The sequence below is a fragment of the Sipha flava genome, unplaced genomic scaffold, assembly GCF_003268045.1.
Source record: "Sipha flava isolate LNK unplaced genomic scaffold, YSA_version1 554_pilon_pilon, whole genome shotgun sequence".
NCBI lineage: Eukaryota > Metazoa > Arthropoda > Insecta > Hemiptera > Aphididae > Sipha > Sipha flava.
This window is the reverse complement of record NW_020273537.1, coordinates 31,857-52,480: the sequence shown is the minus strand read 5'-3', so window position 1 is coordinate 52,480 and position 20,624 is coordinate 31,857. Positions and strand designations below refer to the sequence as shown.

General features: G+C 33.7%; 1 protein-coding gene across 1 annotated transcript in view; it reads right to left on the bottom strand.

Moving 5' to 3' along the window:
- Positions 1 to 182: 182 nt before the first annotated feature.
- Positions 183 to 20,624, bottom strand: part of LOC112691075 — a 34,547-nt gene continuing 14,105 nt past the window's right edge. The window contains exons 2-15 of the mRNA XM_025565214.1: positions 17,764 to 17,868; positions 10,545 to 10,677; positions 10,105 to 10,241; positions 8,966 to 9,087; positions 8,662 to 8,806; positions 8,413 to 8,525; positions 6,816 to 7,041; positions 5,935 to 6,051; positions 4,904 to 5,079; positions 4,540 to 4,673; positions 3,513 to 3,652; positions 2,562 to 2,788; positions 2,201 to 2,405; positions 183 to 709 (exon numbers count right to left, since the gene is read on the bottom strand). Of these exons, the coding sequence (XP_025420999.1) occupies positions 558 to 709; positions 2,201 to 2,405; positions 2,562 to 2,788; positions 3,513 to 3,652; positions 4,540 to 4,673; positions 4,904 to 5,079; positions 5,935 to 6,051; positions 6,816 to 7,041; positions 8,413 to 8,525; positions 8,662 to 8,806; positions 8,966 to 9,087; positions 10,105 to 10,241; positions 10,545 to 10,677; positions 17,764 to 17,854 (2,118 nt within the window). The 5' untranslated portion in view covers positions 17,855 to 17,868 and the 3' untranslated portion in view covers positions 183 to 557. The remainder of the gene's footprint in view (positions 710 to 2,200; positions 2,406 to 2,561; positions 2,789 to 3,512; positions 3,653 to 4,539; positions 4,674 to 4,903; positions 5,080 to 5,934; positions 6,052 to 6,815; positions 7,042 to 8,412; positions 8,526 to 8,661; positions 8,807 to 8,965; positions 9,088 to 10,104; positions 10,242 to 10,544; positions 10,678 to 17,763; positions 17,869 to 20,624) is intronic.

The window sequence follows — 20,624 nt, the reverse complement described above, 5'->3', positions numbered from 1 at the left end:
TATCAAACTTAAACTATTACAAATATTATAGGACACAGGTATAATTATAATATTATCCTATGTATCGTTAAATGTTATGTACAAAAAAAAAAATCAAAGCTCGTCGTCGTCGAGCTAACATTTACCTTAGCTTTTATGTAAATTAAATTTTTCGTCGTATAGGTAAATAATATAATATAAAAATATTATGTCTTTAAGCATAACATGTGTATACAATTTATTCGATGGGTGTTTTGTTTTCGTACGCCAATCGATATGATTTTTATGAGCGGTGGTAAAAATAATTTTATAATAATAATAATAGTAACAGTATTAGGTATGTATGCGTTTGTATATGTACGAAGGTACGAGCGTATGTATCGAATGGGTATTATGATAACACGTAATAACACGTATGCTACAGTACATATGTGTACCTATACGTTGTTGATTTTTTTTCTTATATTTGTTTCGTTGCTTTTAAAAAAAAAAAAAAAATCGTGGGCATGTATATTATTATTAACCATGGCTTATTGACAAGATTATGGGCAATGTATTTTTTTATTAGGTCGACATCTTCATGCCATCATTTTCCTCGGAGTCATCCATTTCTTCATGTAATAACAGAACACCGTGCTCACGTAGATCAGTATGAGCAGCATACACGTGATGCCCAATGCCAATACTGATGTTTTCGTCGGACACGGTTCCACAATGGTGATCGTCTTGTCTGGAAAACGAAACGTGTTGTATTATTAAATCGGTTTCGTAGACACGACTGTAATTATCACTGCAATATTGAACTGCATAAACATATATGTGTGTTTCACATGTAGATTTCTGACAATCACGAGCAAAAGCCCTACGCAACCGAATGCGATCGTTTTACCATATTTGCATTACGGCCGCGGCGTAACATGTATAAATACGGGTAAACCCGTAAGACGATAATAATATAAAAATATAAAAAATGAAACGGTTTTGTGTATAGTACTCGTAGAATTATTAAATATTTCCATTGATATAAATAATCAATAAAACATAAAAGTTGTTGCCTGTTTTTCGCTTTTCGTTTTATTTTTTTATATTCAGTGCGTTTCTAGTTTTAAAATCGAACCGGGTCGTAAATATCTGTAAACGTCGAACCGTAATACGCTGGGCGAGAACTTTTATCTTATGTCTTATTTATAAGGATATTATAAGAAATATTTCAGAAATTAATATTATAATATTTTATAATTCTTTATTATTAATTAGGTCATGATAAGAAAATTCTCAAAACAGTTAAATTTTTAACGTACATAATACTGTAAAGGGTAAGCGGAGAACGATGAATGTTATCTGCACAATAAATCGAAAATCGTCTTTAGAAAAAACATCTAAATAAAAAAAAAAAAAAACACCGATTCTTAACGAAGCGTTTACTGGAATCGGTGTGTCTGTGCCAAGTATATATATAATGTGTATACTACACAATCGTAGCTAAAATATTTGAATAAAGGAATATTATATACTTATGTTCAAATTACAGTTGCCTAAAACACAATTGTGTGAAGAAGCATAAACATTTAATTGAGTAAATATTTTTACATTTTTTTTCTCACAGTTTTTCCTTCGTTACGGGAAAATAATGAGAAAATAAAAAAATTTGGTCAAATCACCTGGATCGAACAACATTTTAACAATTTCGGTGAAATTTTATCAATCGGAAGTTTAATTGCAAGAAAATATGCTATTTTAAAATCAATGCATAACAATCAAATTCTGACCTTTGTTATAAAACTAAAATGATTAAGGCTATATGTTTGTACTAGAACGCGTGTGTATTCCGAGTTTCAGTAGGCGGAAACTGAAAACCAACAGTAAACAAAAAACACTCGAATAAGTACGAAGCACGAGAAAACGAATTGTTAAAGTATAGGCTCTAGGGGAGAATCGATGAAGTAAGTAAATCATGATTTTATAAGAATATTGATTCACCGAAAAAATATTACGAAAACCTTATTCCGTACACTACGTAAACACAGGTATTTTGACTCTTTTCAGTTGATGGTTCTAGAATATGTGGTTCTAGAGAATTCCTCTTGCCCACCACAAAATTTCAAAAGTAAATGATATTTTTGCCATTGAGCTATTTTAAAAATCGAAGAAATGATTACACCAACATACAGTTCCTGCTCCGTATGCTCGTGTGTATAGATATGTCATCGTATAAACATACCTTTGTTGAAATCTGTGTACTGCGGCTCGTTGCTCTTTAAGAACTGCGATTGCTTTTCGTCGCCAAAGTCCAACACCAGTATTTCTTGACTAATCTGAGTCATGTCTTCGCTGTTCTCGGACGTGTCATTGTTGGGCGCATTAGACACCGACCTTTTGCGCCGTCCCCAAGACTCAATGGAATCTCGGCCCCATTCGCAAACGGCCTACGTGAAGGGTGAAAAACAAACGAATGAATAAAATAAAATATATATTTTTTAATAAAAATCGTTTGGGCGGAAGCGCCTGGCCAACTCTTGCTTCGACGACGGCAAGAGGAATATTGTTATTATTTTTATTATTATTGTTATTATTATTATTACCGGTTCGCACGGGCCCAAACAGTATTTAACGTTGCACTGGAATATTACACCGTACGACTCCGTGAACCGGAACGCTTCGTAAATAGATTGAAGTGCGTTGCCTTCGGGAGAGAACCCAGGAAAAATGGTCGGATCCACCGGACACCCTTCGTCGTCGATGATCTGGAACGTACTCTTCGAGTCCTTCGCCATGGCCACGCAACTTCTGGCGAATATACCGTAAGGTGCTAGACACACAAACGAAAAACAAACCGAGTCATTGCGGGAAAAACTTATGACTGCGTGCGCACCGTCGAGGAACGGACATCATTATATTTTATATAATAACGTACATGCATAAATTGTATAAACGTCTTGCGTCTCACTGGCGGTATTCTATGTACTATCATTCAAATATTATTTGGTACAATAACTAGTGGCGTGTTTGAAGATGGGACTCCGAGTTAAGTCTAACTCGAGATTAACGTGAAAATTAAAATTGAATATATTTAAATGTTGACTTTTTTTACTGTATTTTTTTATCGAATTTTTGTGCGTTGAAAAAACGAAAAATTGGATTCTTACATACTAATTTATCATAACAAAGTGTTCTTATTTTTTTTTGCAATTCCAATATTCTATGAAATAAATATTTTTATCCTTTTCAAAAATCCCATAAAATAATTAGAAATTAAAGTTCAATACAGAAAATCAAATATCGAATATTGTTTTGAATTTAACATTTTAGTATTGATCATAATATGAATTTTATCGACAGTATTAATGATACTATCAATATTGATCAACAATAATTTATTTATATGCCTTTGAACATAATTTCTACGTCGGAGAGCCTCCAATCCTTACATATGAGACTACTACATTTTACGATGCGCCACTGGTGTACGTGTAAGCATATGAGGGAACACGATTTTCTATTGAAGTGCAATTTGTTATAGTTACGACACTCACTGTCTTCGGGGATTTCGATTCTGAACGTCAGCTTATCTCCGATTCGCACTGTTTCCACTTCTCTTGCCCTTGAATCCAGGATTCGGATCCTTGGCGGCGGTGCTTCTGGTGCCGAAGTAATGCTTATCATCTCCGGGTCCCTGTTGACAATTTCATATAACATTTTAATTAAGCTGCCTAGAATTTGTAAAGCTAATTTTAGTTTACATGTTATTACATAAGTTGTTATAGTTTTGATGTCACATGGTTAATGTTAATATACGTATAGTTAATAATATAGTAAAAATTAAATTAAAATTAAAATTTAGTAAATGGTTAGTAAAATATTATATAAATAAATAAATAAATTGTTTGTATATATATATATATATATGCTTAGTCTGATATTTAGTATTAATATATTTATAAATTACGACCGGTTTTGAATTAAAAATTCATCATCAAGTTGATACAAAGTAAATTAAATCGCGACTAGATACGAAAAAAATATATAGGAAAAATAAAGGAAGAAATATATTTAGAAAAATTGGTCGTTTTCACATAGAGATAATTTAATCTAATAAGGAGAGATTATTTAAAATGAGTTCTTATTGGAAATAGTTATGTTAAGAAAAATAAATATTTTAATTATTATTATTTGTTATTATCTAAAATGTATTGATATACCTGAGATATTATTTTTAAAATCGGTTTGCATATTTAAAATATTATTAAAATTATTTTTCTTTGTTTCATTGTGTATGTATGAATGATTTTTCTAAAACTGAATTAATGTATATGTTATTTTGGTTATTTAATATTTCTAAGTCTACATTGATATCAAAATATATATTATGGTTATTTTATAAAACATGTTAAGCAAAATTTGAATTAAGAGCAGTGTTTTATAATTTTATTTCAGAAATGTTTTAACAATAATGTGTTAATATGTTAACGTATAATGTTTATCGTGTGAAACGGCAGAGATGAACCCTATATAATAATTGATAATATTAATTACATTTTATATTGGTATCTTAGATCTCACCTTATTGGCATCATCCCAAATGTTATGTTCTTCGAGGACATGTCGTACGTGCACTTGACTTTGTATATCTTGTCTGCTTTTGTCATAACTACACTGTGGTGTTGGAGAACAACCGTATTGGAAAACACGCCGGTCTTAGTAGGGGAAAAAAACGCAATCATTATCAATAGGCGAAGACCGAGTTCTATATTGGGTTTAATGAGAGAGTTCAATAAACCGGATATTCTATCCTTTGTCTTTTTTTATATTCGATGTAACTTATATATTATAAATCTCATCTAGACTTGAAAAATCTTACAAATTCTTACGGATTATTCTCCCATTAAAATGTTTTGTGATCCTGTGTTAGGTTTAAATTACTTACCACCGACTGGGTATTACAATCTTGACCAGCCATTGTCAGGTCCAATCGGAATTGGTCGCTGTTCAGCACGTCAATGTTGCATGTCTCCGATCTGCCCAGCGCGTATATTCTACCGTTGAATGGTTTATTCGTGCGTACTTGAACAGCTATCTTAGTGTCCTTACAATGAACGGACACTGTAAATGATAGAAGAACACGATTCGTAACACAAAATTAATTTTGTAAATTAGATTTGTTGCAGGTTTTTCACATTTGAAATTATATTAAGTTGGAATTGAAAATAATTACGATGTGAAAATATGTAATTAAAAAACTCCGCGTGTACATCGTAGACGAAAACATTTTTGGATTGAACTCACGTTTGCAGAGAAATTATAGTTCTTAGACAAATATAATAAGTAAATAGAAATCAAATGAAAGTGTTCGGCATTTATTACAGAAACATATCGTAATTAAATCGACGATTATTAACAATGAAATTCGTGAGTAAAATACTTATTAGGTATTTTTTATATAACACTACATGTTATTATTTTATTTTGTTGACAAGTACGAAAAAAGTAATTCGACAAGTTGTGTTCCAAAAATGGCATTTACGCGTTTGAATTTTGAAAAAAAAATTGTAATTTATTACCGAAAGTATCAATATATTATAATAAGATGGACGCACCGAATAACTAATAAGACTGCTAAATTCATTTAAAATACCCCATATAATGATTTACAACTTCTATATTTTTCCATCTGTACGCAAACCGTATACCGATTATGGCATGCAACTCGGGTCAATTTATCATTTTTTTTTTTTTTTTTACAGTCTTATTTTAAATCGTATGCCGATAAATCGACCATCGATAGCGATTTGCGGTAGAAAAAAAATAAATTAGAAATTCGAGTCTCGTGCTCAACATCGATCGAATAAACGTGTACGAAACCTATCCGAGTGTGGATAATTGAAATATATTCAAATAGGACGGAGCGTATTTATTATGATTATTATTATTATTGTTAAATTGTTCTGGTATACTGACCGTCGTAACACGTTCCGGTTTTGTCGCAGTTCAAATCGGTTCTAGTCAAGTTCAATGACGGATCGTCGGTGCTCTCGAACACGACCGGCAGCTGCTCATGAGGTGGCGTCATGGACTCTGGAAATACGGGGAAGGTCGGGTCAGATCAGGTGGTAAAGTGCGGACGCGAGTGCGTTTAATTGGGTCCTCTCGGATCGTGTACACTGGGCAAAGCTGTTGTTGTGTAGCACAGCGTTTCCCAAAGTTTGTTCCGTGGGACAATGTTAAGGATTCCGCCGGATGTATGCGATTATTGAGAAACTTATTTTATATTATATTTGGAAAAAATATTATTTTATATTATTAAAAAAAAAAAAAAAAAAAATGTGTTTTAAACTAATTTTAATAAAGAGTGATTATTAGCAATATTAACGGTATCATTAAAAACATTTTTTAGATTAATGGATTTACTTTTTTTTTCTTTTTTTTTTCAGAAAAATTAGAGTTTAATTGGAATTAGAAAGACATTAGGGTTCCGCGAAACAAACTATTTTTTAAGGGTTCCGAGATTGTAAAAGTTTGGGAACCTGCTGTCGTAACATATATACTGTGCCTGGCTGGTGCGTGAAGCATACCGGTCGGCCGTTTCGGACCCAAGGCGTTCCGTTACGCGCATGCGTCACGGGATCTGCACCATTGCGTACGGTTTGAACAACGAACGCGCACGCGCACTGGGCCAACGGCTATGCTTCACGGTCGTGTTATGCGTTCCGTTGCGCCCCTGCGTCCAGCGTACACTATCCGAGAACGGATCGGATATGGCTCCGCGACGACGAAACGGTAACGACGTCGCGGTAACAGAATATAAGAAGAAGATAAAAAATAAATAAAACGACACTCACTCTCGCAGTAGTTCTCGTAATAGTTGCCGATTTTTTGTCCGTCGTCGATCAGCGGTCGCTCCGCGTTCAAGTAGGTGCTGGGCCCGTCCGGTAACGTCTTGTGGTCCAAGTGAAACAGTTCGCAATTGTAAGCCGTGCCCACTGGCGGCCCTTTGAAAATGAACGATCGGCATAGGAACTCGTTCTCGATCTCGCAAGCCAATCGACACGCCGACTCACTAGTCACCTGTTCCGGAGAGGACGCAAGTCGTACACAAAACATGTTGGACAGATTAACTTAGAACTAGACTCCGAACAAATGCGGTCGGTGAAAAAATTTAAAACACTACACGGTTGTCACGATTCTCGTCCTCGTGTACAATTGTTTCGATCATGATATCTTAAAAAACTATTCGACAATGATTTCATAATATTTTACGATGGAAAAACTGTTACGTGCTCAGGTTTGACTCTTCACTTTACTTAACTCGAACGTAGAGGTATTGCAGGCATCAGTTAAAATTATATATACATTATTTCATTGCTATGGTGGTTGATAACGAATACGTACGAGTAGTACACGCAAAACGATTTTGGTCTCCCTCTTTTGCTCCCTGCCTTTTGCACAAGTCACGTTTCAAGATAATCTAGTCGAAGTTGAGCGGATACGCGGTGCACGTGCGTTAAAGTGTGAACAACTGCAGACAGTTTCGCCCGTATTCGTGATGAGTTATAACAAAAAATTTTGTTTCGATCCAAGCATAGCGCAATAACGATTCATCACCGTCGCGGAGATATTGTAGCGATCGGTGAAAATCACTGTCGTCGTGTTTCGGTTGGTTCACATCGGATGTGATAAATTTATAAAACTTTATCTCTTTATCGCCGTCATCACGAATAAAAATTGTTATTAGTGTTAAGAAACTAATAATTTAATAGTATATTTAATTCCTGTATGTATTACACGCTGTTAACGAATCGACGGGTGTTAGTATAATACGTCAAAACGCGAAATCTAAACGGTTCTTCTATTTACACGTTCAATTTTGAAATTTGAAATACATACGAATTGTCCATATTATATTATAATATGTAATATTCGAAGAATGCCCCTTAAGTATACATATTCCGAAAGATGTTCATTTATGTTCATTCATTGTTTTAAATATTACATACGATCGGCACACCACGTACATAATAATAATAACAATTTATTCGATTGACCTTTTACTGTTTTACTTATATATTATATAGTATTATATATTATTTTCTATTTTATGCGTTTTCAATGCGTTCGGAAATCGGATAACTGTTCACCGTACGCGCACATGTATGCAAATAAACAATGTGCGACCTGTATAAGTTGTACCTGTACTATGTAAGCATCCCGTACCTAAATAATATTTATGTATTCCATTCCGGAGGTACCTTTGCGAATGTGAGAAATGATTGGTAATATCAAATTGTAACAATAGTCTTACAAAGAACGGACAATATTATCTGTTCGGCGCTGCGATAACGCTTATTATAAAAAATTTTCTTTCATTGTATTATTATACAAGTAACATGCATTACAGTCGCTTTTAGTATAATATTAACATCATCAAATGTTGTATACCTGTAGTTCCTTGTCGTTATAATAATGCAACGAGGCGTATTGCGCCACCTTGTCGTCGGCCACTCCGATCCGGGGTACTTGGAACACACGATTTCCTTTGCAAGCTTGATTGCCTGAGGGGAAAAGCATACAGTGTGAGTACAGTCTCGAATAAATAATATACAATTGCTTATACAGTTTAATGTTTAGAAAATTACACGCAAGTAGTATACACCAATAATTGTAAGATCTAAACGAGTGATGGTTTACCTTTGATGCAGAGATTTTCAAAGTAATCGACACCCTGAGCATCGACAAACTGCACGTACTGACCCGTCGTCCGCCTGTCTGAATCGCTCAAGTGACACTGAAGGGTTACGTAATTGTACTCCACCGAACGACATGTGAAACGATGCTGTGAAATCGATCGTAATATTATAATTATTTTTGTACAATTTCAAAGTCATTCGATTGGTTTCAAATATATACTCGTATATACACATAATTTGAACGTTTTTACAAGGTTATTCGTGATTCGGTGTGGTTCTGGATTATACTGCAGTAGGGTACTCACCTCGTTCAAGCAGGCGGCTAAACACGCTTCTTTCGTTGACGTGTAGATCAACGCGTTGTCCAATCCCCGGATCATTTTGTTCGGTACCCTCTCGAACGACCAAGGTCTCAAGCACACGTTGTCTAGACAAAACGAGTTGATTTTTTTAAAATGCTATCCAAGTGGATGTATAACAAATACATTTTAAGTGGCCGAGCACAGACGTTTACTTTCTCGTACAATAATGTTATTCACTCGATTCAATGCGCGTTTTAATACAGGTCTTATCATCGTTATTGTTGTACACGAACCAAAACGCGTAGATCTCAAACACGCGTATATAGTGTACACACAAATACAATTTTCTAGTATATATATAGATACTCATGTGCGAGTTAAATAGTTTCATTTACGTCCGCTGTACATGTTTATATACGTGTGCATGTATACTGTTTAATGTCGTGCCAAGACAACAACCATATATAGCGGTTGTTTTTCAAATGTTCATTATTATAATGTCACGCTACGCTAAATCCAATCGCCAACCATACAAACTAACGGACTTATACTTTTTTTTATCTCAGAATGGTAGCTTTTCGCTCGTGCTAAACGAAAAACTCTGAACATTAGACGTTATAAGATAACAATGATATTAGTTACATTTAATATGTGTACCGTGCATAATAATTATCATATGGCACAAATCAAAGCTTGTGCACTCCATATACACGCAGTATTAACACATACTAACAGCATGAACACACAGAGTCTTTATCGTTCAATAGTGAATCCTTAGACGTACACAGGTTACATATTTTTATGAGATCTGTGAATAAATCACCGCAGTGGTATGGAAGAAACAAATGCATTGATAATTATATCACCAGCGCAGGCGCAGTTATAATTTATACATATATATGTATACATAGGTAAATAATGACATGCGAATCCGGAAGCCGTATTATAATCGTAGTGAAATTCTAAGAGTTAATACGCTGTATTAAAGCTGGAGGGCTACAATAAATAATAATCATATGATGTACTATAATCTAATGTATTTGTTCATCTGCGCATCAACACAATTATTAAAACGAAAATTGACTAGACATTAAAAGTAATAATATCTATTAATATAGTGGTGCATGACTTGAATGACTAACCTGATCGAATTTGCATTTTAACCATGTAATACAAATTGACAGAACGCTGTGGTGTTGCCGCTGGATTATTGGCAGTTGTCTCATTTTGTAATTGACATACAGTTTCTTGTATAGGCGTCAAAGGGTTCAAGACAAAACTGAAATGAAATTTATATTTTCATCAATAACCGTACGTCTTAAAATCTCTTTAAGGTTTTCTAACTTTAAAATACCCTCTATAAAAATATTGTATAAAAAATTTACTATCAATTACGTGTAACTATAACCATTGATTATAAAATAAACTATTAATATTGACATAAAAGCTTTTACTTTTACTTTTACTTGAAATATCTACCAACATATTTTATCACAAATGTTTCTTTTACGATATTAAATTTAAAATAAATTCAACTTTTGAAGTTTTTATTTTCGATATCTTATTAATTTTTAATATTTACCTAAATGAAGCTGCTTGGCACTCTGGCTCTTCACGACACCATCCCTGACATTCATACAGCGTCAAGTTTTTTACCGTATAATACGTCGTTCCTTTATAATCCAATTCGGTAAGTTTTTCAAAAGCAGTTCGACCTAAAAGTAAAAAATAAATAAATTAAAATTAGGTATTTGTTCTGAAGAATATTATAGTGAGCTGCGGACATGGATGACCTAAGTAAAAAGAAAATTCATTCTGAATTTTTTTTTCTACCTTTTTCAATATCTATAAATATTTTAAATTATATAATAATCATCCATGTTTTATAATAAATGAAGAATATTGAGACGATATAATAATAATAATCGATCGAAGTAAAATTAAAATTTTACTCTAAGATATATCATGCTCTCTATTATTGGTAACGGAGAAAGTGTCTAATAATAAATAGGTATATATTAATTTTATGTCCAGAAATGCATAAACTCAATACGGCGGTGGTGTGTCGATCAAATGATGTTAATAACTTAACCTAATTGTTTTTATCGTGTTGCTATATTGGAAGGACGGAACGAAGCCTCGTAATATATATATATATATATATATATGCGTAAATACTATGTTTTATATACGAGTAAAGATCGATTGACGTGCGCGACTATAAATTGCAGGTTTATGCATGCTTGTTGAGCAGCCAAACGACGCCCCGACAAGAGAAAATGATCAATTTCCTATTCGTGTTGAGAATTGGGTTGGCGATCGATTGTAATACTTTGGCGTTTCTGACCCGGAATTCGACGAGATAAGTGTATAATATATTATAAATATCCAAAAACGCAATATTCGAAACAGGCGATACTACTCATAAGAATATTATAATTACAAGAAAACGGTGGTGTACCGTATACATACATGTATTATAAGAGCTGAGTGGGCATAGCCATATTTCACCTACACGGTGAACCAGTAAGTTTATAATGTACGAAACGTTACCTCGTCTGCAGCGTCCGTGTACAATGTATACTATACATATATTTTAATATACTCGTGTTATTTATTTATATTATTATTGGAAAATATACACCGCCGAAATCCGCAAGTTCAAACGTAATGGATTAAAAATTACGACCCATAACGGTTCTACAGATATGTTTATAATTGTCGTACAGTATGTATAATTAGACACGGGTAACAATGCAAATGTCATTGTAAAAAAACCGTGATGACGACTGCATGCGCAGCGGCATGTAAGTGTGCATAGGAAGACGATCGATGATCGCGCTGTAAAGAAGAAAAAAACCCGAAAAGAGAAAAAAACTATGTAAACACCAAAAATTAGATTTGCTTTCCGCAATCGTGATCTTGACGTGTGCATCCTGAATAGATTCGGATGAGCAAGTAGTTTTTTCACCACGTTAAAAAATCGGTTACACTTCTCGGTGCGAGTACCTATACAGAAACTTTACGATGCGATCGACACATTATAATATATTGAACTGTGGATTTGTACTGTCAAAAATACAAATGTTATTTATATTTAAGAGTTCATCAAACTTGTTTTCCGTGATGTACCTACGCGTGATCTGTGATGTACTAAACGTTTTAAAAGGATCCACGCGTGTGTCTCCGTTCTGCAAGCGAACAACATAGAAAAATTGCATTCGGCAGAAAACATTTTGTGTTATTAACTTTAATATTAAATTTAGTTAAACTTATTGTTAAGAAAACGTTATCTATGCGATGGCATAGATTTTATATTTTAATTTTATACGAATTATGAGCATTTTTAAATTATAGTATCTTACATAATCATAACTTGATTGAAAATTAAGCATAGTAAAAAACCTGCGTCACCACATACATTACAATACATATTTAAGTTTGTCAATTTATCAGTTTATTCTAATATTAAAGTTAATAACATAAAATTGTTTTTGAACGCAGATTTTCTATTCCGTGCAATTAAAAGATGGAGACAACAAATATATGAAGCTTAAGGACAATAAATTAATGGCAGATTGATAGGATGATTGTAATATTTTCCAATTCTCATGCATGTTGTTTTTTAACACGAATCACTAAAACCTTATATAAATGCTTGCAATAATTTTCAATATTTCGGCGTACTACTATATTTCATTACCTTTTAATATTTGAAAAAGATAATTTATTGTTAAGTGCCTATAATATTAATTATTATTTAAATAATATACTTATTTTCTTATGTTTGTTATATTTAAATTTGTTAATCATAACTTTTTTCTTAAATTTTTATCACTATACAATAAGTTGTTGATAAATTATTTTTAGTAATATTTTAAAGTAAAAGTGTAATCCATAATAATATCATTAATACTGTAGGTAGTACAAATTATAATAAGAAATTTATTCGGAAAATACATGACAGCTTAAGTAGTTTTATGGTATTTGACTTAAATTAATTATTTTTTTAATAGATAAAGAAATATATTGAAAGGAAAAATAGTAAGCTTCAAGGTATTCATTGTTTATTAAGAAAATCTGGCTAAAAATTGAGAAATAAAAGTAGAATATCCAGTTAAAACAATTATTCATTTAAAACATACAAACACAAATTTTGAATCGTCCATCTCAACATTTTACTAATATAATTTCTTAATAATTTTAAACATTTAAGTGTATTATGTAAATTTAATAATTAATTTTTGCAAAAGATGTTCATATTACACGTACATAATATTATAATAGGTATATACGTAGTACATTCTTCCATAATTTGGTAACAAAAGTAAATAGGTATGTAGGAATATACTTATAACATGTGTGTTATGTATCACACATTTTTGCTGACAAAAGTGTAAGAAAAATTAAATTGTAATCGTTGAAATTAAATTCCGAAGGGAATATTCTATTTAGTTTCCATAAAAAATAATTATAAAAGTGAATAAAAATAATGAGCATTTCTTAACCATAATAATAAAAATAAGTATGGTTTTTTAGTTCCACTGTGTACGTGCATATTCGTGTGTGTATATGATCAATATAATATAACTGTGTGTTACACACCAAAGAAAATTGGCCATCCTTCATACCTAGACTAAATTATACCTTGAGGTAAAAAAAAAAAAAAAAAAAAAACAAACATATCCATACGATAAAAGAAATATTATTTAGCACAATGTTTTTTAACATACCTACATATATTATCAACATTTTATTATTATTCATTTAGGAACAGTCTCTACACATACCGATAAACATCATGCAACTGGGGTTTCATTTGTAACAAAGGATTTGTACCAGTTTAATATAGTGGTTTCTGCAGGACATTGACCTAGTTAAATGCATTGGTTGACAATGGTGTTAGTGTTATTATTGTCAGTTCCAATGGGATTATTATATGAATGTCAAAAAGTTTTAGATATATGTATACAAATTTACATTTATGTAACGTCAATTAAAATTAAAAGTACTCTACGATGATTATATATACTTGTATGGGATGGTCAAACAAATCGTATTTAAGAAATGAAGTAATATCACTCATCCTTATCTTACAACCATGTATCTAGGCTATTTTTTTAGGAAGGAGCACTAAATTCTAAATAATTGTGGGTTGTAATTCATAATATAATACTTTCTATCTATCATTAACAATCTTTAATTAACTCAATTGTTAAGAATTTTAATTAAATGATTTGTTACGCTACACAATAAATAGTATTATTAATTGCAGACCAACCCATTTTGATGTATTATTTTTAAATAAGCGTAACAGCTGCAGTTATGTATGCCTATATTGCTAAATTTAGTGATATTGATGGTCAAAATTATACATGATACTAACAGAATACGACTTGCTTTGTTTCTAATATAAAAATTAACTACTGTTTATGATTTGAATTGAGTAAATATATATGTATATGTTTATTTTTATTTTATTTTGTAATACAAATATATTAAGTTAAAAAATATGTTACATTTTTTTTTTTTAATAAATTATATGGCATGAGTATGAATATTTATTTTATAATTTTTTTTATGAAAATTATATCTATTAAAATTAATAATTTTTATAAGATAGTTTTTTGTATTTATTACCTTATTTTAGTTTTTTTTTTTTACTTTGTAGATAATTTAATAATAACACGTTATTAAAGAACTCAATTTCATAAGATATTATCAAGAAGAGGATTTAAAGCAAAAAAAAAAAAAAAGGAAAAACAGTATACAATATAATCGGGATTTCTTTATCCGTAATATAACAAAACTAAATTGGTAGGTAATTCGAATTTTTAAATGTAACTGTCAGTTTCGTTGGAAAAACCTCGGTGTGCCGACTAATTGCGCGTAACGTATTTTGTTCTGGTAGGTAATTATAATTATTATTTCACAAACGTTAGGAGCAAGTAAAGATTCGCCGAGTCGAATCAAACCGTGATGACACTACCTGCCGCGGCGGAGCCGTATTGGGAAGAACCAAAAAACACAGCAGAAAAACTTTAACAAAAACTGGTGATGACAGTTTAAAGGAAGCACTTAATAAATAAATTAATTAATCAACCCTTCGGAGCGATTAGTTGACATGCATCGGTGGATAACTGCAGACAGGCAAGAGTTCGATTACCTCCGTCTGGGACGTGATTTTTCGTGACTCGTCTTGATGCAAAACACTCTCACAATAGAGTTTATCGGGAGAAAGAAAAAAAAAGTCTATAAAACGACCACACACACACACACACACACACACACACATACACATATTTATGTGTATGTATGTAGAGCCGATAACGTGATTGATCGTTTAAGCCCGCGAAGAACGATTTCGGTGTTGGCGATAAACACGAGTTTCGGTATGCCTATTCGATACAGCTGCGAGGACCGCCGCGCAGTACGTTGCCGTCAGCGTGACCGCGGACTCTCGGTTCTCATTGGCCGACATCGCGGATGCGCGGAAGATGAATACGAGGTGCAAAAAATACGAAACGCCGGTTAACGCGTCACCGTGAGAACTTCCCTCGGCCCGAGACGGGTGTTTACGTTTTCCCGTCGGACGGACAGAGACGGACTCCGCCGGACGGTATTGCAAAAACGTAGTCCTCACCCGTACCGAACGTAGCCCGGCAAAACGTACACGCAGTTCGGCACCGGTAAAACGGCGTGTACGATTCAACACGCGTATTGAATCGCACCGATTCGCTCGTTCGAATACGAAGGCGTCGTGCGACGACCAGCTCGAATCTCTCGTAAGCCCACGACCGTTGTTCGGAACAGTAGTTTAAAGAGTCTGCGCGAACGAGTCGCACGTCCGAGCGCGCGCTGTACGATCGGCGCACGACTTTACGCCGGTGATATCCGTACGTCCGCGTACCGGACAATCTTAGCGGATACGATAACGCGTGTAAACGACGAAACGCGCGTAACGCATATTTCTGTTGGAAATCGAATGCCGCGACGGTTTTCCGACGAACCGTTTACCCGGCAACGACCGCGAAATCCGAGGAGCCGCTCGCTAGCGCCGGCCCGGCAAACGGGAAACAATACGCGAACGTTTGCAAGTATAATTTATTTACCGGCCGCGTCGGCACCGTTACGCGATGTACAAAATTATCGCGTACGTATTATACTCGTCGGATGACGACGTTTGGGGGGCTTCGATCGCGTTTCCTAATACACAAATCCGTCACGTCTTTCAGCAGTTGATGTTCGTACACAATACGAAATACGCACGTACACACACATATATATATATATATATATATAATAGGACGATGAGTATTGCACCAAAAAAAAAATAAAAAATAAAAAACACTACGCACGGTCATCTATAGGTATCGCAGTGCCGACAAGTCGGCCCCGGCGTCGCCGACCCGATTGTCCGACTTCGACGAGATCCGTCTGAACGTCTGATATAACGCACACAGCGGTAACGCAACAACAATACAAATAATAATACGAATGGTACAGCGATAATACGCGCGCGCGGCCGTCTCCAGTACAATATTATTTCATCGATTCCCATTCGATTTCGCGTTCATCTGCTACACGTCTGCACGCACAATCGGACGTCGCTAATAACCACATCCGTCGCGTATTGCGTGCACTAGTCTGTTGTACGCCGACTGGCTGCTAGCTGTTATTCGGATTTTTCTCTCCGTCCTCGTCTTCTTCTTCTTCTTCTTATTCTTCTTCTCGTTGCATTCTTCTGCGCCGACTTCTGTTCCCGCCGTTCGATTCACACAATCCAATTGTACATTTTTAAATTACTGTATTATTTACACACGCACGCACGCACTCGTACATGTATTTATTGTTGTTAGCAGACGTTATGGTGTGCACCTCGCGTACAAGGTGTGGCTATAACGGCCGTTTCCGTTGCCTTCGTCCCATCGGCCGACGGTAATATATTACTCCGAGTCGCACGCTTGAATAATGACTTTATAATACACTCGTAAAATACAGCTTTCGGGATTAACAAGAGTGTACCAAAGCCTTAACCTGTTCTCGTACAGACTCACTCGCCGGAGCGTGTTTACCCTTTGCGATATTTTAGCCAATCGCCGTACTACCGAATTAGATGTATTCAACGATACGCGTTATCGTTATGTGCGAGTTGCAAATTACTTTACTTCTAAACATGATAAAAAAAAAAAATTATCAATGGTGGTACAATAGACCCTGATTGAAAGGCACGGTATTTGATGTGCAGAAAGATGTTTTTTATGAGCAAATGTTACAATACTATAAAACGCGTGTGATTAAATGTAATTATTAATGATTTGATAGAATATGTAGTATTCAAATTTGGACATTGTAAGTGTACTTATTTGTTTTTACATTTATTTAATATTGGCTCAACTACATCGTTTGCTTTAGTAAATACATCATTCTCAGGATTAATAAAAATTAATTTTTTTACTGTCTTGCGAAAAAGAGTATCTCAGTGTTGTGTATATTCATTTCAGTTTTGAGATTGATCTTTCACTTTAGACGAAAATACATGCAAATTAAAAATAGGTTTATTAGGTGATATAGTTCCATCGTGCCTCAGTTAATCCAAGCCTAAAGTACAATATTACGCTTATACGAGTACTCTACGAATAGTTACTGATAACGAAAATACGAGTAATATCAAAATATATCGACATTTTATTATACGGGAATGAATGATTACTATCAGAGTAAAAACCTATTTTTGTAAATCATTTATTAATATAGGCTACCGTTTATCTTAATAAATTAAAAATATATGTTATACGTACCGAATATTCTGACGCAGTTCGTCCACAAAAGTATGAAGAGTAACCATTTTTTCGACCAGCTATAAGAATTTACTACGCCGGCAGTTGTCATATTTTTGAAAACTCCTGTAATGAAAATACAAAATACTCTTTAAAATGTTGACGAGTATTTTAAACGGCAAATTATCAACTATATATGTTGTACCGATACATGCTACACAGTCATACAGTTTAGTATATTATTATTGTATAAAGTAATGAAAACAATATTTTGTAAGCGCAATAATTATTGGTATGTCGGTATATATTTTATAAAAAAAAGTCTAATATCAAAACGATACAACTGCAGGTTCAACTTAAACAAGTGAGATTTGAATCCGTTAAGTGTGTATTGTTGTTGCACAGGTTATTATTATTTTGTTGGACTTGGTAATTTATCATCAGCATATAATTCTAAATTTTTATGTAAAAATGTCCATTGACGTGATGTCATTTTTAAGATTTTCAGTTATGTATATTTTTTTAACATTTCTTTTTTTAAACATTGAGTTGAATACACTATACAGGAATATATTATTTCACTTATCTTGAAAAAAAAACACTTTATGATTTGAATCGTGAAATGTCGATCACATTTTTATATTAAAAACTATGTAATTTTTTCAAAATAATGTTTTTCGTCTTCCTATCCGTTCGTATGTATATAAATGGAATGTTTCGGAGCAACCGTATAAATTGAGTCGAATGGTTTGCCGAGTTCAAGGAACTACCTCGGAAAATCGGTAGTCGCATATATGTCATTTTCTGTTAGTATGTGTACATGGACCACGTATGAGCGTATTATCGGACGAAATTTTTATAAAAATGAAAAAATAGCGTATAATATAATCAAAAAAAAAAAAAACCAATTTCCCCGCGTGAAGAAATATTACTAAAAATGCATAACTCAAAAAAAAAAAATCCATCTACGTATCCGTTCATGTTTGTGACTAAACGAATGTTTTTCATCGACACGGACCTAACTTGGCTTGCCTGTTATATTTAATTATATTTTGATGTCCATCCAGTAAATTAACTGCGGTGTCCACGACCATTCGTCATTGTTGGTTTTATCCCTCCAGACATGGTAGTGAAGTAATTTCCTCAAGAATTTGTGCAAACGTATTTTACAATATTATTTAATGACCCGTCCTCGCGTTGTAGAACGGTGCACACGAGTGTAAAATAAATCAGTCAAATATTGCTACAGCACAAGTTGGGCTAACGCGATTTCCTATTTTCTAGCGTTAGCTGTATGGAAAATTAAAAAAACTGCGGTCACACATTCTATGCATAAACAAGTGTATATGATTGCGTATCAATTTTTAATTATATCGATTTTGTCTAATTAAAATTACGTTATGAATGATAATTATACAATTCTATGAGTTAATGACTGAAACGTTTGTAATTACGCGATCATAATATATTTAATTCGAACGGTGTGTTCATTGTACCTGACCATAAGTTAAATACATTTAAATTACCACGATGCCGGTATTATTATTATTACCGTGCACCTAACGGATGGTCTAGCAATAAAATGTTTAAATTACAGCAATCGTTACATAAATTAAATATACATTACGTGTAAGAATGCTCAAAAGAATAACGGAATATGGCATAACACTATCGATTTAAGAATAAATAAGTAAATTTTTATCAATTATCTATGAAAATGTACGTGTATACATAATACGCTATGCTAGGCGTAAACTTATAATTTGTAAAACCGATGAAAATAGTAATTACTTAATTATACCTGCGCCTCTATACTAACCGAAATCAATTCGATTTCCGAACAATAAAATTCGCCTATTTATTATACTTTGTTTGTATGAGTGTAATTATAGATTATGATATACTTAGGTTTTGGTTGTGTATAGGGTTGGTTCTATAAGAAAATCAGACCGCGTGTACGTACATAACGTTTAAGTCATAGTTGTCAATTCGTATAGTGAAATATGTCGGATTTAAATCATGCACGTGCGGTTGCATTCGCCGTGGACTTAAGGTTCTTAAATAAACGAACAAATTAAATTATGTGGCGATTATTTTGACGTTTAACCATGCGTAAAACGCATTAACGTTTGAATTGCTTTAATAATTGACGTATGACATGCGGGTATTTTTTTGGCGAGGCGCACGCGGGGCGTTAAACTCTCTTTGAACTGGGTCAGTGCACTGGTTACTCACGGATAACGTAATGTTTACGATTGAGCCAATATTATAACGAGTGCAACTTACGAACGGTAAAAAAAATGTTGGGCGAAATAAAAATAAAACAACTTCCGTTAAAATTCGCTCTGATGGCGACAATTATTATTACGACGATGGTCAACTCGTGGTGGTTTTGACAATCGCGTCTATGCCGCGGAAAATAAACGATCCGGAAATAATCCGCGTGGGCTTATAAAATCTGGTGCACCGCGGGTAGTTATAATCGTGTGAGTTCGTCCAACACTTTTATTATATATTTACCGGACCAAATTATATAGTGCGAATTGCCATTTCTACAGCAGTAGGAAATCTCGTCAGTTTTCGACCTGAATAATATTCGGCTGCAGTCGAGATGATATATAAAGAGGAAAATCCACCATAGGTTTTCATCCATTCGACATGGTTATTTTTCCTCTTTAATTATATTAACGGTGGAGGGGGCATATCATGAGAATGATGTCTGCAGGATTGTTCGGACTACGCGTACCTTCGCAGCTATTGTTTTACAGACATGACGATACCGTTAATCTCGAGGATCTGTCCGAGAGTTCCTATAAGTCTTCGACACGTATATACAATATTAATACAATAAGTGGGAGGAGAAAGAGGGGATCTTATATTCG